At 36.1% G+C, this 24,513-nt stretch overlaps 1 protein-coding gene across 3 annotated transcripts in view; it reads left to right on the top strand.

The window, feature by feature from the left end:
* The window catches only part of HEATR5B (HEAT repeat containing 5B), a 101,822-nt gene extending 81,845 nt beyond the window's left edge, over positions 1 to 19,977 (top strand). For 2 of the 3 annotated variants that reach the window (XM_044925824.2, XM_006056842.4), the window contains 9 exons: positions 1,522 to 1,759; positions 2,857 to 3,111; positions 5,157 to 5,284; positions 7,567 to 7,711; positions 8,211 to 8,477; positions 9,822 to 10,046; positions 14,142 to 14,293; positions 16,322 to 16,535; positions 19,065 to 19,977. In XM_044925824.2, coding sequence (XP_044781759.2) covers positions 1,522 to 1,759; positions 2,857 to 3,111; positions 5,157 to 5,284; positions 7,567 to 7,711; positions 8,211 to 8,477; positions 9,822 to 10,046; positions 14,142 to 14,293; positions 16,322 to 16,535; positions 19,065 to 19,369 — 1,929 coding nt within the window. In that variant the 3' untranslated portion in view covers positions 19,370 to 19,977. The remainder of the gene's footprint in view (positions 1 to 1,521; positions 1,760 to 2,856; positions 3,112 to 5,156; positions 5,285 to 7,566; positions 7,712 to 8,210; positions 8,478 to 9,821; positions 10,047 to 14,141; positions 14,294 to 16,321; positions 16,536 to 19,064) is intronic. The other variant, XM_006056844.4, reaches the window with a different exon arrangement.
* The last annotated feature ends 4,536 nt before the right edge of the window (positions 19,978 to 24,513 follow it).

The following is a 24,513-nucleotide window of genomic DNA, read 5'->3' as shown; positions in this document are numbered from 1 at the left end:
CTTTTTTCACCCTTCTATCATTTTATCAGTCTGTGAGTTCATGGCAGTGAAAACCACATATAATTTGTCTTTGTTGCCTCAGATCCAAGCACAATAGCAAATGCAAGGCAAGAGTAGGTACCTAAGAAGAATTTGATGAGTGAATGGCTGAGTATACTTACAGTGTTTCTTGAGTGAGACATTTTCTTAAAATATCAACATTATAATAAATCTAAGTGAAGAAAGCAAGCTTAAAACCACTAAAAAATATGAATATGATATGTTTATAACTTGAGATTCAAAGTCCCTATTCCAAAAGTTAGATGGTTTATGCTTCTAAATTGTCAGGTGTTAGTATGACTAACCGACTATAATTAAATGATATATATAAGACCACCACCGTGTTAAGGAATGCTTCTTCTTAGAAATGAAGATTTATTGTTTCCTGTCATCATTGTCTAAACTTAGTCAATTACTGTACTGTAGCCGTCTGCTTGTTGTAGGGATAGAGATAAGACCCTACCATCAACAAGTGTCCCTGGTTCAGATACATAGACTTCCTCTTATGTACAATGAAAATAACTGTGTATAGCAAACATTTTTCTAAAGATACCTAGTGTAATTTTCTGTTGTTCTCTTACTCCCTTGACTGCTCCCCCCTTTTTTTGCTTTTTCGTGGATGTGTAATTCAGCTAGGTGCTGGTTGCCAAAGCCAAAATGTATGTACAACTACAAAAGAATACAAACAAAAATAACTTTGGCAAAGAATCTTTAAGATTGTATTTTCAGAAGTTGTTATTATATATCCTTTTGGTTTACAAAGTGGAAAGAAAAGATACAGATATTATATATAGCCAGTAAATTATATTATTCTTGGCTGAGCTATCTGTTACAAGGACTAGATTGCTAAATATGACTTAAGCACTCTAAAAGAAGGGGTTTTGGGGGATATTAGTGGAAATCCAGGTTGTGGTTTCTCTTCCCTTAGCTTTTTCTTTGAATGCCGTCTGATTGTGTCTAATAAGCCTGTGAAAGCAAATGCAGTAAACAGGAAGTTATACCCTATGGCAAAAAAAAAAAAAAAAAAAAAAAAAAGAAAACCACATATAAAGGGGGGCTTTGTGAAGTAGAACAAGAGAAGCCAGAAAAAATTCAGAGAACCCTACTCAAGGAATGTGCTGTGAGAGCAGTAGTCAGATCTATTATTAAAAAAAAAAAAAAGATTGCCTCCAAAATAGGTGGGATTATTCTTTTGAGGATATCAGGAAAGTCTGAAGTTGCATACTTTCTACTAATAGTACTCGGTTACTTGTGATGATTCAACGGTATAATCATAGTGGTGTTGGTTTAGTCGCTAAGTCGCTCCCGACTCTTACGACCCCATGGCTGATGGCCTGCCAGACTCCTCTGTCCATGGGATTTCCCAGGCAAAAATACTGGAGTGGGGTTACCATTTTCTTCTCCATATAATCATAACAGCTTAGGATATGTCATTTCTTAATATTATATCTTGTTCTTTTCTCCTCCTGAATATCTTACTAGGTCTATGTGGTTGCTATGAATATTAAAAAAGAAGCAGAGTCAAAACCAAAAAGAGCAGTTAAAAATACTGATGACGATGATGATGACGACAGTACCATAGATGAACTACCACCAGATAGTTTAATAACACTTGTACAGCCTGAACTGCCAATACTTAGTCGCCTGTGGTTGGCAGCATTAAAAGACTACGCGCTTTTAACTTTACCAGCTGAATTCGCTAGTCAGCTCCCCCCAGATGGTAAGTACTGCGTTCAGAGTTTTGCTTTTAATGGAGTTCAAAGTAGTAATTAAACAAAATGGAATTGGTGGAGACTGGCCACAATAGTAATAATAACATCTTAAATTTCTGTGGACTTAAACTTGATATTCTGTCCATACTGAATTTATAAATTCAGATACGGCATTAAACTTTACTTGTCAGCCCAAGCAAAAATGTTCTCACTGTTACAGTAATAACTGTCTGAGCTGGGGTACTCTAAATAACTGTGTAAAGAGTTATTATGCGTAATCATGATGAGGTATACCACCGTGTTGCTCACTGTGTGTGTGCCAGGGCAGATGTGAAGTCCTCAGTTTGATAGTGAAAGCAGGAAGAAGGGAAGAATTTGCCAAAGAGTGGGGGGAAAAAAAGAAGAGACAGAGTTCGCTGGCTATAAGAGAAAGGAAAGGTGATGAGGGTTTTACGAGTTGCTGGCGACAGTGAAGAGGAAGCCTGTGACCATGGGTGGGGCAAGGTAGAAGGCACTCAGAGGCGTGAGCACTTGCAGAGGAAAGGCTGGAAATGCTGGCATAAATCACAAGGAAGTGATAGGCACTCCAGGTAAGCAGTTGTAGGAATGATGTCGGTTTTAGAGATCCTTGGGGAGAAACTCTTTGGCCAGATTCCTCTTTTATGTGTGCTGTGATCTGAATATTTGTATCACCTCAGAATGTTTATGTTGAAACCTAATCCCTGTTGTGATGGTATTAGGAGGTATGGGTCCTTTGGGAGGTGCTTTGGTCATGAGGGTGGAGTCCCTAGGAATGGGAGTAGTCCCCTTGTAAAAGAGAACCTACAGAGCCCCCAACCCTTTCTACCTTCCACCTTGTGAAGAAAGCAAGAAGGTACTGGCTGTCAGTCAGGAAGAAGGCCCTCACCCAACCATGCTGGCATCTTACAGCCTCCAGAACCATGAGAAATGAATTTCTGTTGTGTAGCCAGTCTGTGGTATTTTCTTAAAGCAGGTCAAATGGACTAAGCCAGTATGTACCAGGTATTTTTAAAGGAAGTTGTTCATAAATGAGTGAATATGTATAATAGAAGTAATGTTTTTCATTGATTTGATTGTTTTTCAGGTGGGGCATTTTATACTCCTGAGACTATTGATACGGCTAGACTGCACTATCGGAATTCCTGGGCCCCAATTCTCCATGCAGTGGCACTTTGGTTAAACAGCACAGGATTTACATGTTCAGAGTCAGCAGAAGCAGCAGCAATATCCACTTTACAAAAACGTTCCATACCGGTCAATTTAAGCCAAGCATCAGGAGCAACACCTAGTGCTAAATCTTTGGCAGAAATTAACAAAGACAGAATGCATCTGATTTTAGGTAAGTGAGCCATCTTAATGTATCTCAAGATATATTACTTCTCAAAATGTTTATCTGTAAGGGAGAAAAAACTGCTTTCTACCATTTAAGTTCTGTGACTGGCTTAAGAATTAAACTGACATAAGACACATTAATAGGAGAAAAGCATATCAGATCAGATCAGATCAGTTGCTCAGTCGTGTCCAACTCTTTGCGACCCCATGAATCGCAGCACGCCAGGCCTCCCTGTCCATCACCAACTCCCGGAGTTCACTCAGTGATGCCATCCAGCCATCTCATCCTCTGTCGTCCCCTTCTCCTCCTGCCCCCAATCCCTCCCGACATCAGAGTCTTTTCCAATGAGTCAACTCTTCGCATGAGGTGGCCAAAGTACTGGAGTTTCAGCTTTAGCATCATTGCTTCCAAAGAAATCCCAGGGCTGATCTCCTTCAGAATGGACTGGTTGGATCTCCTTGCAGTCCAAGGGACTCTCAAGGAGTCTTCTCCAACACCACAGTTCAAAAGCATCAATTCTTCAGCGTTCAGCCTTCTTCACAGTCCAACTCTCACATCCATACATGACCACTGGAAAAACCATAGCCTTGACTAGACTGACCTTTGTTGGCAAAGTAATGTCTCTGCTTTTGAATATAATTGATTTAAAACTTTTACATGTACATAGGAGGAAAATGAAGACCTGAAGAAACTTTTAGGTCTTAAAGATTGTATACAGTTTTACACGAACAAGAATAAATTGTGGGGATCTGATAAGACAAAGGGCTGGGGCCAGGGATGATAAGTTGTCCAGGAACTAAAAAGTATATGGGAGAAACAAATGGAAAATCGGGGCTTCCTTGATAGCTCAGCAACAAAGAATCTGCTTGCCAGTGCAGGAGATGCAAGTTCGATTCCTGGTCTGGGAAGATCAACTGGGGAAAGAAATGGCAACCCACACCAGTATTCTTGCCTGGGAAATTCCATGGACAGTGGAGCCTGGTGGGCTACAGTCCCTGGGGTCGCAAGAGTCAGACACAGCTTAGCCACTGAACAGCAACAGTAGAAGATCAGGCTTATTTTAGTAGGTTTGTTCTGATCGGTCTATTTCAACATCGACTCCCAGGCTCAAGAAGTAAAAATATTCTTTGCCTGATACAGGGAGGGCATCTTTCTAATGAGAAATTTTATGACCTGCTTTTGGGTAGAAAGGGGGTCAAAGAGCCCTGCCTGCATCTGCTATTTCTCAAATGTGTTCAGCCAAGAAGGTATATTTTGGTGCAGCATGTTTTGAACTCCTTCATATCTTTCATTTTAATGCTATGGAAAAAACTTTTACAGTATAGTTCAGATAAGAAATAGTAAACAGAGGTGTTTTTTTTTTAGCACGTTTTCTTAATTAACTGAATTTTTAATAGAAAAATTTAATTATTAAATTACTCCTTAAAAATTCTCTATCATGTTCACTCACAGAGCAATACTGAATAATTTTCAAGGAAAAAGTTAAACTTTTTTTTATATGTTTTCTTTTTACTTGACACTTAAATTACTCTATGAGGAAATATAAATTTATATTTACATTATAAATGTAATATATGCATAAATTATGTATATAGGTATAAATTTTTATATATATACACATATATAAATGTATATATGCATATAAATATAAATGTAAAGTTAAAGCAAATTTGAGTAATTGTTATTTATAATTGCTGTGTAGATTCTCTTGTAACATTTCAGAATTTGCAATCATTTATCATAATCTTATAATTTTCATAAATTTATTCTTAATGTATTATTTTTAAATGTCTTTAAGTAGCTTCTTAATCAACCTGATGACTTTGGAACTCCCTCACTTGCTTCCAATGTGACTGTTTGTCTCATTCCAAGGCTACAACCTATGTTAAGTTTGGCTACTTATTTTGACAATCATTTTGAACTTACTTTAAGGCATTAATAAATACATGTTAAAGTAAGCTGTAAAATAAGTAGGTAAAAAAAAAAAATGCTGTCAAAGCAACAAAGTGTTTTATACTAAGAAACCTGTGTGTTAATTTTGTATATTACAGGTGTGAGTATACAGTTCCTTTGTTCCCCAAGGCCTGAGGAGCCTGTTGAACATGTTACAGCTTGTCTACAGGCCTTGCACACCTTGCTAGATTCTCCTTATGCCCGAATCCATATTGCAGAAGATCAGGTGCAGTATATTTCTATAATAGATAATTTATGCTTTGTATTCATCATATTTATCTTAAGGTAATTTTCTCACATATGAGATACATATTATATAATAAGTGTTCAGGATTTTGGCTTCATCTAAGACCTTATATTGAATGTTGGATGACCAGACATGCTGGACTAGAGATCATTACTATACCTTCTTTGATGAGTTCATCAGCAATCAGATATAACTAAAAATGTAAAGGATCCCCTCAGTCCCAGTTAATGGTTCTGCTAGTAAAGGGCTGAGTTAATTCATAAGGCTATTAATAAATTGGGGATTTCCTGGTGGCTCATTCAGTAAAGAGTCTGCTGCAATGCGGGAGACCCAGGTTTGATCCCTGGGTTAGAAAGATCCCCTGGAGTAGGAAGTGGCAAACCACTCCAGTATTCTTGCCTGGAAAATCCAAATAAATTATGTCACTTTTAAATGTTTGATTAAACTTGATCTCATTTAATAAGGTTTTTGCACTGGCTCAAGTACTCATTTAAGAAATTTAATGAATTGTGTTTTCTAATTTTTTGTATGGAATTTTTAGAGGATTTTATTCATGTTACAGAACCAAGTTTCCACTGGATTTGTTTGTTTGTTTTAATTAGGAAGTCTTTTATCTTCATAATAACCATTTCTTTGGACACCATCACTACCAAATAGTACCTCTTGGGATAATCTTCTATAAAACACAAAAAGATAAAAAAAACAAAGTTCTTATCATTGTGTTCTCTTAAAATTAGTTTTGTACATGATATTTGCTCAATAAAAAAGAAAAAAACCCACATGAAACAAAATGAAGTATGTGCTGTGTGATTATAAGCGTCACTTATTGATGAACTCATCTTGTACTCCAGCCTTGTAGCTTAAAGCTGGGCCTCAGCTAGACTGCACATTACCACAAGAAACTGGAGGGTTGTTTTCAAATAGTCAAACCAATAAAGTTTAATCTGTGAATGAAGGTGTGTGACATATTATGTTAAAATTGAAATAATTGACTGTAAGTGCAGTAGATTAAACAACATGGTTAAATGTGTATTTCATAACTACAATAGACATAAATTTGACCTCTCCATCAGTTTTATAGTGGTTGATTTTTAAGACATGAGAAGGGAGAAAGGAGGTCAATTACGAGGCTGTTTTCATAATTCCAGAGAGACAATGAGTTCACTGGCCTCAGAAAACTGAATAAAAGAAGAAGGAAACAGGGCCAAGACTGGAACTTTAGAGATAAATAACAAATAAGGGTGGAGATGAGGGAAATTAATCAGCAGTGCAGACTACTGGAGAGGTAGGAGAACTAAAGAGAACAGAGTTACCAAAGACAAGAGAGATTGTCAAGGACAGACAAGTCTCAGAGGAACAGAATCTAGTGAGTCAGGACAGAAGAGAGTCCCAGGAGGTTATTGGTGACCTCAGGCAGAGCATTTTCTCAGGTGAATGGAGCCAGATTAGAGAAGTTTTGAGGAGTGAATGAAGGGGTGAAGGGAGTGGCATCTTTCCATCAGGACAGAGACAGAAGAGATCATGGGGGCAGATGGAAGGATGTGAGGGTTTTCTGAGGCGTGGAGGGAAATTAGATAGGAAAGACTTGAGCAACTACTTATATTGGGGAAGAGACGCTTAGCTTAGTTTATCTATGATATATGGGGTATGATTGAGGTCCTTGATGAATCCTTGGGAAGTCAAAAAGGATGGCATGGAAACATGTGAGAAAAAAATTATCAGCCTCGGACAAGGGGCTGATCTTGATCTTAAGGAAAGAGGTAAAGGTGGCTTTGGTTGCAATTTAATTTTTTTTCTCCCTCTTTGAAATTTGAGGTGGGTTCATTGGATGGGGTTGATGTGGAAGATTGTGAGAAGCCTAAGTGAATAGTGAGTGGTTAAAGTTTGTAATAGTTCTGAGACGAATCTTGGAGCAGCTTGCCAGCCTGCCTAGAATTTCTGGTGGACTACTCTTGAATACTCGGATTAGAAATCATAAATTTTAGTGGCACTAAACACTAGCAATGCTGTTTAGTCCAAAAGAGAAAAGAAATATTTTAAATGGAAAAATCATTTAAATATATAATGAAGTAATTTTTGACTGAAAATACATTGAGATAAAATATAACCATTTTTCAAGATTATTATAATATTTGCTGCATATTTTATGTATTAACTTTAGCTACCAAATCTATGTATTTTTATATGTATATTCTCCTAGATTTAATAATATAAATATATCCTTTAAATTAATTTAATTTCTCTCTATTAATTTATAATAGCTGATTGGTGTTGAGTTACTGAGTGTTTTACACCGCCTCCTGTTGACCTGGAATCCACCGTCTGTCCAGCTGCTGGTGACTGGAGTTGTACAACAGATAGTAAGAGCTGCTCAGGATTATTTGCAAGAAAAAAGAAACACACTAAGTAAGCACAAGAAATTACACTAACTTTAAAGTAGATTTATTTCTATTCTAATTTTTTGAATATTAATGTCAGGAAGTTTTTAATGAAAAAATTTAACCATACATTTAAAAGATTGCAGTTGATTTTACTTTCATTAGAATGACCCAAATGAAATTGCTCATATTCAACTGTTTTCACGTGCAAAAGTGTTAACTTCATGTGTTTCAAGCCTAGCATATGTGTTACTCCTATTATGAAATACATTCCTATTAAAAATACCTAATAAAAATTTTATTTTTAGTAAAGTAAAGTAGAAAATGAATTGTTACATTTAAGGAGAGGTCAATAAACAATTATAAGGCAGAGAATTATTCTGAGAAAGACATGGCATCAGTTAGACATTTAGTTGTAAATTCTAAATTCTTTTGAAAGAATTTATTAAACATACTTACTGTGTTGTTACCTCTACTATTTGTTATCCTTTTTGCTGAGAATTTCACCAGATTTTCTTTTACCCAAGATGAGGATGATATGGAAAAAGAGTCCTGTCCTGTATTAGGAGAAGGAGGTGACAGTGGTGGTCTCATTCCTGGAAAATCTCTTGTGTTTGCAACTATGGAGCTGTTGATGTTCATTTTAGTACGTCATATGCCACATCTCAGTACCAAGATGTCGGACTCTCCAAGTCACATAGCCACTAAAACTCGACTGTCAGAAGAAAGTGCTCGTTTGGTGGCAGCCACAGTTACCATACTCTCCGACTTGCCGTCTCTCTGTTCACCTGCTGGTATGGTGTTGCTCACTATTTGTAAATGTATTATACAGTATTAGACAGAGATGAGCTTGCCTTTGATTTTAAGTGCTATGATGATTTATTTTCCTATTAAGTCTTAAAGGAAAAGTAGGACTTATTTTTAAGGGTTTGTTTGCTTTAGGAGCCTATAAAGACTTAAGATTTAAAAAACCAAAACTCTAGATGCCTTTTTCAGGTACATTTCAAAGAAACTTCAGCAAAGAGACAGACCCACAGCTTGAGAGAAGACATTGAATGTTAGCAAATAGACATAAAGTAAAATTACTAAACACTTTATTTTCTGATCTGGTTGCTACTCTTGAGCCACACCGACAAACATGTCAGAGAAGAGTGACAACCAACTTTAAGGAGCAACTGTTAATTAAAAAATTATACCTGAAAAATATAATAGCTGTCTGCAGATACTTGAAGAACTAGTGGATAGAAAAGTAGGCACTTGATACTTCCCTGGTGGTCCAGTGGCTAAGGCTCTGGTTTCAACACAGGGGGTCCGGGCTTGATTCCCGGTCAGGGAACTAGATCCCTCATGCTGCAGCTGAGAGTTTACATGCTGAAACTAAAAGATCTCACATGCTGCAACTAAGACCTGACAAAACCAAACAAACAAATGTTAAAAAATAAAAAAAGTAAACTTTGCCTCTGTTGTATCTAGGAAATAGATATCGTATCAGAAGATATAAAGGTATCTTTCAGCTCAGCACAAGCCTACAGATATGAAAACACTACTCCATTGAAGCTTCATAGGCAGTCTACACCGGAGGCATGTCACAGTGGAGAAGGGAGTCTTAACCGTTAAGTGGGTGGTTAATTTGATTACCTTAAAGTTCTTTCAGCTACAAATCCTAGGATTCTTTCATTTCTTTTTGCCTTACCTATTTTTCAGTTTGCCTTACCTATTTATCAGCATTTTTATCAGTTTCCTGACTTGGTTAGTACATTGACTAACTTAGTACTAACGCTCACTTAGTACAGTGAGATTGATTACTTGTCTTGGAATTGCTACATGATTCACCAAGTTTCTCAACTACTTTTCAAAGTATTTGACAGAAGTTTTCCTTCTGTGTGAAACACTAGAAGTAATATAAAAAAACAAGGCAAATTAGGAAAAGAAAGAAAATATTGACTTCTTTGAAATAGCTTGCGACATCCTTTTTATCTTTCAAACATTGAATTATAGTAATAGCAGTGCAATAAATTTTGTATAAATACAAGGAAGGGAAGTAATATTAAACCATAGTCAGTTGTAAAAAGATACAAACAATTGAAACATACACGCACTGAAGTAATACAAGATAATCTGATTTGTTTTTATTTCAGGATGTATGACAATCTTGCCCACAATTCTGTTTTTAATTGCAAGAATATTGAAAGACACAGCAATAAAGTCTGCAGATAATCAGGTTCCTCCACCAGTCAGTGCAGCTCTTCAAGGCATCAAAAGTATTGTGACACTTTCAATGGCCAAAACTGAGGAGACTCAGAAACAGTGGACAGCTCTAATTCGTAGCACTCTGGCATGCATCCTAGAATATTCCCAACCAGGTAATCTAGTCAGTTTTAATTTTTTTAATTTATTACGATATTTGTTCCTTAATGACTGACTGAATGAGCTCATCAGAAAACTGCTATATAACACTGGATAAACTCAGAGAAGTGTTTTTAGTCCCATCTTTTAGATGTGAACTTTCAGTTCCGATTTTGAGTATTGACACTCTATGCCCTTGCGTTGGGTTTCCCAGGTGGCTCAAATGGTGAAGAATCTGCCTGCAGTGCAGTAGACCTGGGTCCTTCCCTTGTCTTACCTCTTACATACATCTTGGGAGTTTTCCCCCCAAAGAAAGAATGTGTATATATAAAACGCTTAGATTGTAAATTGTTCTGAACTCCTCGGTAGTTGTCTGTCATTTTATATTTATCAGTTATTAATCGTTCCCCGATCAATGGCCATTTTTACTATTTTTTATTTTTCCTAGTTATAAAAATTGTCTCAGTGACCATCCTTATAAATTCCTTATGCACATGTGCTATGAGATTTTCTACAGCATACCCCTAGAAGTGGAATTGATGACACATTTTAATTTTATCAGACATTGCCAAATTGCTCTGCAGAGTAGTTATATGAATTTGCACTACCACCAACAGTGCATGATTCCCACCAATACATGGTATTTTAGACTTTTAAATTTCATTATCTGGTAAGTAAAACATGCTATTTTATTGTTTTTACTTGCATTTCTTGTTTGCCTAGTAAGTATAAGCATTTTTCATGTTTGTGTTTAATTTGGGGAGGAATGCTTATTCACATTTATGTCCATTTTTTTTCAGTGTTTGACATTTTCTTTCATGTTATTTCTGTTGTAAATGTGAAAAGATTGAAAACAGAATAATTAAAAATTTGTCATATTACCTATTAAAACATTTCCATACTATCTAAAACTGTGGAGTAGGCCCAAGAATGAACAGATAGGGCAGTAAAATTGAACTGTGTAAGTTTAAGTCAATGGAAAATATCAATATCAGTTCAGTTCAGTCACTCAGTCATGTCTGACTCTTTGCGACCCCATGAATCGCAGCACGCCAGGCCTCCCTGTCCATCACCAACTCCCGGAGTTTACCCAAACTCATGTCCATCGAGTTGGTGATGCTTTCCAGCCATCTCATCCTCTGTTGTCCCCTTCTCCTCCTGCCTCCAACCCCCTCCCAGCATCAGAGTCTTTTCCAATGAGTCAACTCTTCCCATGAGGTGGCCAAAGTACTGGAGTTTCAGCTTTAGGATCAGTCCTTCCAATGAACACCCAGGACTGATCTCCTTTAGAATGGACTGGTTGGATGTCCTTGCAGTCCAAGGGACTCTCAAGAGTCTTCTCCAACACCACAGTTCAAAAGCACCAATTCTGCGGCGCTCAGCTGTCTTCACAGTCCAACTCTCACATCCATACATGACCACTGGAAAAACCGTAGCCTGGACTAGACGAACTTTGTTGGCAAAGTAATGTCTCTGCTTTTGAATATGCTCTCTAGGTTGGTCATAACTTTCCTTCCAAGGAGTAAGCATCTTTTAATTCCATGGCTGCAATCACCATCTGCATATTGGACTATAAAATTTAACATAAGCCTGTGAAAAATGACATGCATTAAAAGTAGGTGATAAATCCTAAAATTTCTTAGCAGAAGGAAAATATTTTTTTCTGTTTCTTCAATTTTGTATCTATATGAGATGGAGGATGTTTGCTAAACTTATTTTGATAGTCATTTCATAATGTATGTGAGTCAAATTATTATGCTATACATTTTAAATATATATATAGTATTGTAAGCTCAACATTCAGAAAACTAAGATCATGGCATCTGGTCCCATTACTTCATGGGAAATAGATGGGGAAACATTGTCAGACTTTATTTTTTGGGGCTCCAAAATCACTGTAGATGGTGATTGCAGCCATGAAATTAAAAGACGCTTACTCCTTGGAAGGAAAGTTATGACCAACCTAGAGAGCATATTAAAAAGCAGAGATGTTACTTTGCCAACAAAGGTCCTTCTAGTCAAGGCTATGGTTTTTCCAGTGGTCGTATATGGATGTAAGAGTTGGACTGTGAAGAAAGCAGAGAACCGAAGAATTGATGCTTTTGAACTGTGGTGCTGGAGAAGACTCTTGTAGTCCCTTGGACTGCAAGGAGATCCAATCAGTCCATTCTAAAGGAGACCAGTCCTGAGTGTTCATTGGAAGGACTGATGCTGAGACTGAAAGTCCAATACTTTGGCCACCTTGTGCAAAGAGTTGACTCATTGGAAAAGACTCTGATGCTGGGAGGGGATTGGGGACAGGAGGAGAAGGGGACAACAGAGGATGAGATGGCTGGATGGCATCACCGACTCGATGGAGATGAGTTTGGGTAAATTCTGGGAGTTGGTGATGGACAGGGAGGCCTGGCGTGCTGCAATTCATGGGGTTGCAAAGAGTCGGACATGACTGAGCAACTGAACCTAACTGAACTGAACTGTGTTTCAATTAAATCTCAATAAAACTAGAAGGAAAAATTTTACAAAATGAATGCTGAAAAAGATCAAAAACTGAAAATAATAATGTCAGTGTTAATATCATTTATGTACAAAAAAATCTTATAAGATAAACATTTAACACCCAGTATAAGAAAGAACGAGTTTCTCAGGTGGTTCAGTGGTAAAATATCTGCCTGCCAATGCAGGAGATACGGGTTAGATCCCTGGGTTAGGAAGATGCCCTGGAGAAGGAAATGGCGACTCACTCCAGTGTTCTTGCCTGGGAAATCCTGTGGACCAAGGAGCCTGATGAGCTACAGTCCATTGAGTCACAAAAGAGTTGGACATGATTTAGCAACTAAACAACAACAACAAAGAAAGAGGAGAGAACAGGCAATGGTAAGAGAGAAATAGAAATGCCCACCAAGCATATAAAAATATTGGCCACATTGTTATATAAGCAAAGAAATAAAAACAAAAACAAAATAATATAAATTTTTACCTATAAAACTCATTTAACAAAAAAATGTGAGTATGTACAGGTGGAATCGATGCCAGGAGAACATTTTTATACTTTGCTAAAGGGAATTTAAAACAGTTAAGACTTTCATGGAGTCATTTCTGCAAAATATATGAAGAGCTTTTAAGATCTCATACTCTGACCTTGATCAAAAACTTGTGTTCAGGTTTATTTATTACAGTCTGTTTTATAATAAAATACAAAAGTGATAAATACAACTATCTGGCAGTAGGAAAGATATTAAATATATTTTTATACTCATTTGGATTATATGTCCATTATATCTATTAAAAATCATGTTTATAAATAATTATATATAAAAGACTAGCCCAGACCAGAAGAAATAAACGAAAACCTGGAAATTAAACTTAAACTGTCCCTGGATGGCAAAATACTACATTTTATTTTCTTTCTCTTACCCTTGTTGAATTTTAAACAAACTATATCCTACTTTTATTACCTGAATTTTTTTCAGATTAATATTTGGAGGGGAAAACTTTAATTAGTTTTATTAATGTTACTAAAACTATTCTAACTTTATCAGGAGTTAATATTTTGCTTTTTAAGGTAGATTTTTAACAAGATAAACATTAAATGTCATAATTATATATGCTTTCATTTATATATGTGCTATGCTTAGTCACTCAGTCATGTCCGACTCTTTGTGACCCCATGGACTGTAGCCCACAAGGCTCCTCTGTCCACGGAATTCTCCAGGCAAGAATACTACAGTGGGTTGCCATGCCCTCCTCCAGGGGATCTTTCCAACCAAGGCATCGAACCCAGCTCTCCTGCATTGCAGGTGGGTTCTGTACCATCTGAGCCACCAGGGAAGCCCATGAATACTGGGGTAGGTAGCCTCTCCCTTCTCCAGGGGATCTTCCCAACTCAGGAGTCTAACCAGGGTCTCCTGCATTGCAGGTGGATTCTTTATCAGCTGAGCTACCAGGGAATCCTTTATATATATAAAGGATATATATAAATCCTTTATATATATATGTGTGTGTGTGTGTGTGTGTGTGTGTGTGTGTATCCTTTATATATATATAAGTATTTCATTATTCATATATTTCAGAAAATTCTTTTTTTTTTTTTTAATTTTCTGCTATTATTTCAGAAGATTCTGTGCCTGTGCCTGATGAAGTAAGCATGCTAACAGCAATTGCACTTTTCCTGTGGTCTGCTGGTAGTGAAATAATAGGAGTTCAGTCACTGCAGAATGGCTGCATTTACAGATTTAAAAACGCATTAAATTCATGTGACCCGTGGGTAAGTTACACTTAAAACATAATAGTAAACCTTCCACTCTATATAAGATAAATTTCAGATGGATTCATTAAAAATTTGTGATTCATCAAATGAAAAGTATTTGTTATATGAATTTTCCAGAAAACTGGAAAAGGTCACTGGTTAAAACTTAGGAGAGACATGTATATGTTAATTTATATATGCAGAAATTCCCCAGTATCTAAAATACTTGCTCAACCCTGGCATATACTGGTAGAGACTTCATGTGTTTGTCTTTTTCACTGTTTACTTAATCACACCAAGGACATTAAAAAAATGTTTTTCTAAAAAATAAGTTTTATTGTTTTATAGTGTCAGCATCAAAACAGATAATTCTTAAACCTATTGAACATCAGGAGAAAAAGCAATTTAGTAACATCTACCACTGTCTTCCTGAGAGTCTCCAGATGTGTGGTCCACAGATGTGTATTTTTAAAATATTCCCCAGGCATTTTTCTTTTGTCCAGTGATGTTTAGTAGCTTCTCTTGTACCGAAGCACTAAAACAGTTTTTCCCACTTTGTTCCCTTACATCAATGAGTTAATGCACCTTCCTTTCTTCTTTGTTCTTTTGCTTCTTATTAATATGAAGTCTTTCTAATCTAAAGTGGAGCCACTGAAACTACTTTGTAGGCCTCGAACACTTAAATTGTGTTCTAGGCCTACAAAGTATTTTAGATATCTTAAATATTTAAGAACACTTAAATATTTTCAGAGAATCCACATGGAGTTGACGTGTGTGATATATTTTATAGCTTTGTTTGACATCATTCAAATATTAGCCATATAAAATATGTTAGGTTAAGGTGAGAGGAACTTATTTGCAGAGTACATCATGAGAAACACTGGACTGGAAGAAGCACAAGTTGGAATCAAGATTGCCGGGAGAAATATCAATAACCTCAGATATGCAGATGACACCACCCTTATGGCAGAAAGTGAAGAGGAACTAAAAACCATCTTGATGAAAGTGAAAGAGGAGAGAGAAAAAGTTGGCTTAAAGCTCACCATTCAGAAAACGAAGATCATGGCATCTGGTCCCATCACTTCATGGGAAATCAATGGGGAAACAGCATCAGACTTTATTTTTCTGGGCTCCAGAATCACTGCAGATGGTGATTGCAGCCATGAAATTAAAAGATGCTTATTCCTTGGAAGGAAAGTTATGACCAACCTAGATAGTGTATCGAAAAGCAGAGATATTACTTTGCCAACAAAGGTCTGTCTAGTTAAGGCTATGGTTTTTCTAGTGGTCATATATGGATGTGAGAGTTGGACTGTGAAGAAGGCTGAGCGCCGCAGAATTGATGCTTTTGAACTGTGGTGTTGGAGAAGACTCTTGAGAGTCCCTTGGACTGCAAGGAGATCCAACCAGTCATCCTAAAGGAGATCAGTCCTGGGATTTCTTTGGAAGGACTAATGCAAAAGCTGAAACTCCAGTACTTTGGCCACCTCATGTGAAGAGTTGACTCATTGGAAAAGACTGATGCTGGGAGGGATTGGGGGCAGGAGGAGAAGGGGACGACAGAGGATGAGATGGCTGGATGGCATCACCAACTCGATGGACATGAGTTTGAGTGAACTCTGGGAGTTGGTGATGGACAGGGAGGCGTGGTGTGCTGTGATTCATGGGGTCTCAAAGAGTCGGACACGACTGAACTGAACTGAACTGAAAAGGTGAGAGGGACAGTTGTAGATTAAAGAAAGAATTAAAAATTAGAATTCCTGTTATCTAATTTCTTACACAGTACAGAAATACAAAAATTATATAAGCAGTGGTATTTTGGGAGCTAACATATAAGGAATGTTTGATTAATTTAAATTTTATTTAGTTAGCATATTAGAAGTTTTATTATTCCATTTCTATAAGTAGAAATGGCATTAATTCATCACATTTCTATTTTCATCCTGCAGTATTGCTTGTTTTCCATACATATTAAGATGCAATGTGATTGTAGAGCAAATAAGAACTGTCACACATGTAAATTAATAAAATTATTTTCGTTTATAGGTTCAAGCCAAATGTTACCAGCTTCTCCTCTCAGTTTTTCAACATTCCAATCGGGCCCTTTCAACTCCTTATATCCATTCCTTAGCTCCAATAGTAGTTGAAAAGCTAAAAGCTGTTGAAAGAAACAGACCAGGCAGTAGTACAGAACTCTTAGCTGTTCAAGAAGGAATCAAAGTTCTTGAAACATTGGTTGCTCTTGGGGAAGAACAGAACAGTAAGTACTTTCCTCTAAAAAGCCACTAGTCTAAAATGAAGATTTGTATTACATATTAATCTTATTTGCTACTTGACACAGGCCACTGCAGCAGTAAATTTTCTAAAGGTTGTTATTATGTGAAAGCTTAATGTTTTTGCTTATGTTGCTAACAAAATTGAATTGATTTATATTTAAGAGCAAGAGTTTAAAATAAATTACGGATGCATTTCAACCCATGGATCTTTTCTTCTAGGAAGGTACTGTTTAAGAACTAGGGAAAATATGGCTGTTTAATATATTTTTAAGAATAATACATTTTGGTGTTTGTAAGAGATATATAAAAGCTTTTTAATAAATAGGACCAGATTAGTATTCATGCTAAACATCAGTATTAAAATACTACAGAATTTAAAATTATTGTTTTTTAATTTAATGAAAAACTACCATATACATCCATTTAACCAGAGACTTATGCAACTTAATACTTACTCCTCTTTATTCCCTAAGCTTAGATTTCATCACAATCTAAAATTTATCTTTAAAACTATGACTTCTAATCGTTACAGAAAGACTGTACTTTTTAAACTAGTACCTTATGATTGAATTCTTAAGCTGTTTCCAGTTTTTTTAAGATCATCAATAACTGAAATGAGTGTTCTTGTACAGATATCTTTGCACACTTATTTTTTTTAAAAATTGACATTTTATTATCTGTGATCATTCTATGTTCTTTTTAAATGAAGTAAATTTGCATTAACAGAATAAAAAACAGTAGAAGTAGAATTTAACAGTATAACTAGAGTCATTCCTCTGGGGTCTTCACAGAACTCTGAAATGTGGTATCTGATTAGTGGAACCTTCCATGTTTCACAAATGGTGGAAGCAGTGGGACGGGTGTTCTTACATGACTTGCCAGGCCCATGGTCATTCACCCCCATAGTCCAAAACAGAGTTTAAAAGACAAAGGGCCATCTCCTCCTGTGTGTTACTTCTATCAGATAATTTTTTTAAGTGAAATTATTGGGTTGAAAGGAAGGCACATTTTTAAGACTTTTAATATATATTGCCAGATTATTCTCTGGGTAAAAATTGCATCAGTTTTTCTATCATAAAATTTTTCCTTCTCTTGAAAGAATTTCACAGATGTTAGAAAGGTAGTGGAGATTTTAAAAAAGCTATTGCTGATAAGTTCCCTATAAAATGATAATCCAGAATTACTGCAGTGGAAGAGAAGAGTATAGAAGTGATTGTGGAAAAAAAAATTGATCTGACTTGATGAGTATAGGTTATAGGGACAAGAGAAAGAGAAGAGCCAAATATTACTGTGTTACTTGGAAGAAGCATGGAAGCCATCTTAAAATTGAAAAGTTCAGGAAGAAGAGCTGTTTGGGAGGAGCTGATAAGTTTAGTTGAAACTAGATGTTAACAGATTATTTGGATAGAAATGTTATGACTGACATCATGGTCCATGTTTGGTGACTCAACATAATTTTGTCTTTATTTGTATTTTACTCAATGTAAATTCCATAAACATACAGACTAAATCTTATTCATTTCATAATCTCAACATTGAGCTTATTGACTTTTGCATAGTTAGTATTAAATTATGTCTGACTTGAGTTGACTCTTGGGATCAATTCCTGAACAGGTGTTCTAATTTAGGTAGGGAAGAGAGTCTTATACTTTTTCAAATAATTCTCTGTTGTTTGAATTCTTTTAACAGCAAGACTATATTCATGTATTATTCATGAAATTAAATATAGTTTAATAATTAGATTTAACAAGGTTCATTTAATAAATAACCCTTTAATTTTCCATGTAAGAGCCAATTAATTTAAAGTATGAAATAACTGAGGCAATGTAGCTTCAATTCTCAAACCAATTTCTAGTATTTGGTATTAATGGGCTATATCAACAGTAAGCACCATAATGATTTCATTTTTTAAAGAACTGCTTTACTCAGATGTTTTGTACTATAGTAAGACTTCTAAGAGGTAGAATAGGCAGTCGTCACTTTTTGAAAATTAATACTAAATCTGAGGCTAACTGCCGTGCACAAACCAAAGGGAAATGGTTGTCATCACATTAATGTATACATTAGCTCATGCCTTTGATGGTTTCTTCCTCTTAATGAATGCTTCATGTTGCTGTTCCTTGTTGCATTAAACTTCGAACCTTCCTATTCTGGAATACCCTTGGAATTTTCACAATTTTATTCTCAAAATACATTTTACCAGTGGCATTTGTAAAATTCTTCATTTTTATGTTTTAGCCAGTATTTTTTAAAATAAAACAATTAGTATAAATGCAAAATATATAGTCTTAACAGGAAATCAAACCTGATTTCCTACCCTAACGTGACTTGGAGAATTAGTAAATACTCAATATTAATAATGAATAATTATTGAGGTCTAAAATAGATTGGGCACATTTACTTGTGTTTTATTATAATTCAGACTACTGTGGTAATTGCCTAGGGTTAAATAAAGGTTTACTGTAATTTTCAGATTCATGAGCATCTTCAGACTTTATCTTTGTTATTTGCAGGAGTCCAATTACTTGCTCTTTTAGTTCCCACTTTGATCTCTTACCTGCTGGATGAAAATTCTTTTGCCTCAGCAAGCACAGCTTCCAAAGATCTCCATGAGTTTGCACTCCAGAATTTAATGCATATTGGACCTCTGTATCCACACGCTTTCAAGACAGTAATGGGAGCAGCTCCTGAGCTGAAAGTACGTCTGGAAACTGCTGTTAGAGCAAGTCAAGCTAGTAAGGCTAAAGTGGCCACCAGGCAGCCAGCCCCAACCGTGCACTCTGCGCCAACAATTAAGCTAAAAACAAGTTTCTTTTAATGTGCAATTCCATTTATTTTTGTTTATATTGTCAGTTAGGGCCTAGTTAGTGGTAACCACTGTATCATTCCAGTCTATAGGTTCAACTTTATTTATACACAGGAATTATATGCTTCCGAGGTAGGGTAAGTGAAATAATGCTCACACGGGTTTCTAATTTTGAAGGAATGATTTTTTTTTTTATTGTGGTGAATGTGCTTTCATTTTTTTTCCTAATAATGTTTCTCTTTTATTAATTAATTTATTTTTTAAACACTGAGCCATAATCTTTTAAATTAAATGCAAAATATTGTATCATGTAGTTGGGCGGCCTGTTGTTATTGTCAGGAAAAAAATGGTATATTCAATAGCATCTGTTACCAAAAAAAATTAACTGAAAAGCAAGCAGAATTTAAGTTTTGAAGAAACAAAATAATGTGAAGTGTCTGTTTCATGGTGTATATATTAAGAATAAAGTTACATTTTCTTAGCATTTCTCAGAAAGTCCTTACCTTTCTGCTAGATCTTCTTGCTTTCATATTAGATTACTAAATTATGCTTGTGTATATTTTAGTTAACTGAATTAAAACTCTCATTTAAAGATCCATTAAAATGATTCAAATATGGAATAATGTTCTGGTTTTTTTAATGGCTGCAATTTGGCCTCACTTATGCTTTGTAATTACAGAGCCTTGAGTTCTGGCTCTGGTTGGTTTCATTCAATATTGAGTGCCTACTATGTAGACGGCATCGAGCTAAGTGCTGGAGGGCATACAAAAATGAATTAGTCATAGTTACGCCAGTCTCTTATGCAGTGGGAATTTTACCACATCAAATAGATAATTGATGAATGAATGTTTGCCATACTGTTTAGCACACTTTAAACACCAAGTTTTACCAGATGTGTAATGTAGACTGAACCTTTCTGAACGTTCCAAATACGTACCTTGTCATCACCTACTGCTGCTTCTGCTGCTGCTAAGTTGCTTCAGTCTTGTCCGACTCTGTGCGACCCCATAGACGGCAGCCCACCAGGCTCCCCTGTCCCTGGGAGTCTCCAGGCAAGAACACTGGAGTGGGTTGCCATTTCCTGCTCCAATGCATGAAAGTGAAGTCGCTCAGTCGTGTCCGACTCTTCGCGACCCCATGGACTGCAGCCTACCAGGTTCCTCCGTCCATGGGATTTTCTAGGCAAGAGTACTGGAGTGGGGTGCCATCACCTTCTCTGGTCATCACCTACTACCTCCTACTTATTCTCTCTCAGACCCTCACCAATTGGCAGCTGATGTAGCCTTGCCTTCCTCATGTAGTCTTTAGACCTCAGATAGGTGTGTTCTCATTTATTTTCTTAATGACTTTTACTTCTGCAAGGTTTTTTGTTTTTTCATTTTATACCTGCTTTTCCAAAGCTATTCTCTTTGTTTTTTAGAGGTTTTTTGGTAACACTTTATTGAGATATTATTCATATACCATACAATTCACCCATATTAAATGTATAATTCAGTGGTTTTTAGTATGTTCACAGAGTAGTATAACCATCACCACAATGAATTGTAAACATTTTCATTATCCCAGAAAGAAATCTGACACCATTTAGCTATTGCCCCACAAGTTCTCTATTTCCCCCAAGCTTACTTTCTATCAATTCTCATATTAAATATGAACATTTCATATAAATGAAATCATACACTGTTTGTGACTGACTTCTTGACTTAACATTTTTAAGGTTCATGCATGTGGTAGCATGCATCAGTACTGCATCCTTTTTAATGGTTGAATACTGTTCCTTTCTGTTTATATTTTATTTATCCATTCATTAGTTGATGGGCGTTTGTGTTGTTTTCATTTTCTGTGTATTACAAATAGTGCTGCTGTAAACAGTTGTGTACAAGTATTTGTGTTGCTCTTGTTTTTCACTTGGTCTGGGTGTATATCTGGGAGTGGAATTGCTGGCTCAGTGGGAACTCTGTGTTTAACTTTCTAAGAAACTGCCAGACTGTTTTCCAGTCTCCTTGTTTTTGTGCACATAACCCTTTTCATTCATCTATTTATGAAGTATGTTTATCTCTCGCTTGGCTGTTCTCTGCTGGTCTTTGTACCTCCCAGGCTTTCCCCATCATTTCCTGCTTTGGGGAATATACTACATCATGCAGTAGCAATGATTCTCTCTCTTTTCCTTCTCTCCTTCCATCTTTCTTTTTCTCCCTTTCCTCTCCCCAGTACATCTTTATACTTTCTCTCAACTCTTCTGAGCCACTGACAACTTAACCTCTAGTTTTCTATGATCATATCTATAAAAGGGAGATCTGTTTGATGAATTATATTTATTAATTTGTTTCACTGCACAACTTATTTCTTATTATGATATAAGAAAATATCTCTCATTTGTGAAACAGAAAAGTCCCTTAATCTTGTCTAATGAACATAAAAGCAGTCAGAGATCAAAGGAAAATCAATTTTATACATTATTATAAGTTAATTTTAATTATAAAATTTGATTTATTAAATTTTGGGGAAAATTACCACAATTCACCACACAGGCCAAATCATTGTTGATATTTTAATCCATTCTCTTCCACATTTGTAATCACGTCCTGGAGGTAGGCTGTTGTATCCACTTATTTTATGTCATTTTTTTCATAGAATTACTCTAATCATAATATAGGATAGATTTAGTAACCATCTTTTAGATACCTACTAAATAATAAATGTACTGTTACTGACTTGGCCATCATCCTGTGCTATGGTTCTTGGCTTCTAGTGTTTATATTAAAATAAGTAATGCTGCATTTGGCTTTTTAAAAATGAAAGTTTGTAGATTATTTCCTTGGTTTAGATTTCTTAAAGGGGTAAAGATATGACAGTTTTGAATTTTGATATGTATTGCTGAATCTTAGAAAGCTCTGCTTTTTGAAATAAGAGATGTGAAAATAAAACTGGGTTATTGTTTACCAGATTCCAAGAAAATGCCTTGGAGTGCACTTAAATCTCCCCAATATTTTGATATACCTAAACATTTTTTAAAATGGCATTTTAGTTAGCTGTAAATCATTACAAAGTGAGTAAGAAGGACCTAATGAAATTGCTGTATAGTAAAAATATACATCTTAAAGCAAAGAAATTGACAGTCCTGCCCTATACACTGTGGGCCTTCTGTGTGTATGGAGGGGAAGACTGGACTGAGGGGGTTGAAGAATCACCTTCATATGCCACATGTCAAGAGCAGCGACAAAATGGTGTGTATCCAAGCCAAGTGATACAGAGGAACTGAGGGTAAGAAAGAGCAACACGATCATTAACCATCAGATAGGAGGGTCAGACCATGGACCACAGCAATAGGACAATGTTTCAAATAAGTGGTTTGGAATAGGACTTAAAAGAATTTTCTGAGAGAAATGATTGCCTGTTGAGAAATGATTGCCTTGTGATAGTGCATCCCTTGACACTGCACACACATGAAGAGGACTTGAATCCCTGTTAAAGATTTTGTAATAAGATTGTGTAATGTCTGTTATTCATGCATTGCCCCATTCAGTTATTAATGGGACACTATGATGTGGCAGGCATTGGAAATACAATAAAGAACAGTCAGGCAAAGAATCTACCATGATATGTTTACATTCTGCCTGGGGAGGGAGAGAAAATAATCTCAGGTTGTGATCACGAGGAAAGAAAGGTATGAAACAAGGTGTAATAGAGGATAATAATCAAGGATTCCTTTGTAGGCTTGTCCGGAGCCTAGCCTTGCTTCTACTCTTCAGATTCCATGTGTGACTACCTGACATTGGTTCTCAGAAACTCCTCAACTTAAAATTGGACTCTTTACCTCCTTACCTAAAACCTGCTTCTCAATTCATGATCTCCAGCTAACTCTTATACTGGAGTTATACTCCAACACAACTCTTATACTGATAGTAAGCGGTTCATAAATTTTGGTATCATCTCTGACACATCCCATGTTCTCCCTCACTATGCACCAAGTTTCCTAAATACCTCCATGTGTCTTTATTGCCATTATCACTGTCTTAGTCCAACACCACGGTTGATTGCAATGTAGCAAAATGGGGGCTGTGGATGGTAGGGTCAGTCTGCCTGGATTGGAACCTGACTGTCACCTACAACCTGTGTGAACTTGAGCAAGTCACTTGTTTCTACATTTGTAAAACGAGAAAAATAATAATTCTTATTTTATAGAGTAGCTGTGGGTTAAATGAGTCAGTACTTGCAAAGGGCCTTAAAATAGCACCTGACCCTTAGAAAATGATTTAGAAATGTCAGCTAATATTGTATTTCTCATGCAGAAACTGAAATGATCTTTATATTTTCAAATCTGATGCCTTTCTGAAAACTCTTCAGCTGATTACTATACCATAAAGACTAATTCCATAAAGTACTCTTAGGCCCCTTCATAATCTGACCCCTGCCTACTTCACCTCCCCCTTTTATTTCATCTGGTCTTATAACATATGGTTACATATGTGGTATGCCTACATGTCAGATGAAAATAATCCGTGTACTTCCACATAGGGACATTATAAGGATCAAGTTAATGCATATAAAATGCATTATTTTTCTTGAGTGCTTAATAAGTACCAGGTGTAAAAATAACAGTTATTAATTCCTGTTGTTCTTTACATGTCAGCTATATAGGACTTCTTTCAGAATATCAGAGGCACTATAGTATTTTTTCCTCAGGTGTTTGTTTGAAATTTGCTGAAAGCTCCATTTCACCTTCTAACTAGTTTGTACTCTTCATGTTTTAATCTGGCTACATTCTCAGAGAAATGTTGCAGCATTTATTTAGTTATTGTCATCTCCTGTACTAAACACTGTATTATTTAAATTGTCCTTTTCTCCTATAATGAAATGTACGTATTGGCTCTTTAAGCTTGAATACAGTCAGCTCATGGGTAGTAAAGTTACACATTATGAGTTCGTGTGAAAATGTCTATGAGCTGGTCCAAACCATCTCCTTGTTACTTCATGTCCTGCAGCTGGGGGGAAATCTGGGCCAGGAGATAACATAGATAATGGTAGAATTTTCCATCACAGGGAACAACTGCAAGTGCTAAAATTAACATGTATTGAACAACAGTAGCATATTGAGGGCCTGCTGAGTAGAGGGAGAGAAATACATTACATGCAATATAAGTTAAAGCTTTTTT

Source organism: Bubalus bubalis, chromosome 12 (assembly GCF_019923935.1).
Source record: "Bubalus bubalis isolate 160015118507 breed Murrah chromosome 12, NDDB_SH_1, whole genome shotgun sequence".
In the NCBI taxonomy this organism is placed as follows: Eukaryota; Metazoa; Chordata; class Mammalia; order Artiodactyla; family Bovidae; genus Bubalus; species Bubalus bubalis.
Note: the sequence above shows the minus strand (reverse complement) of the source record. Positions and strands in the feature narration are given on the sequence as shown.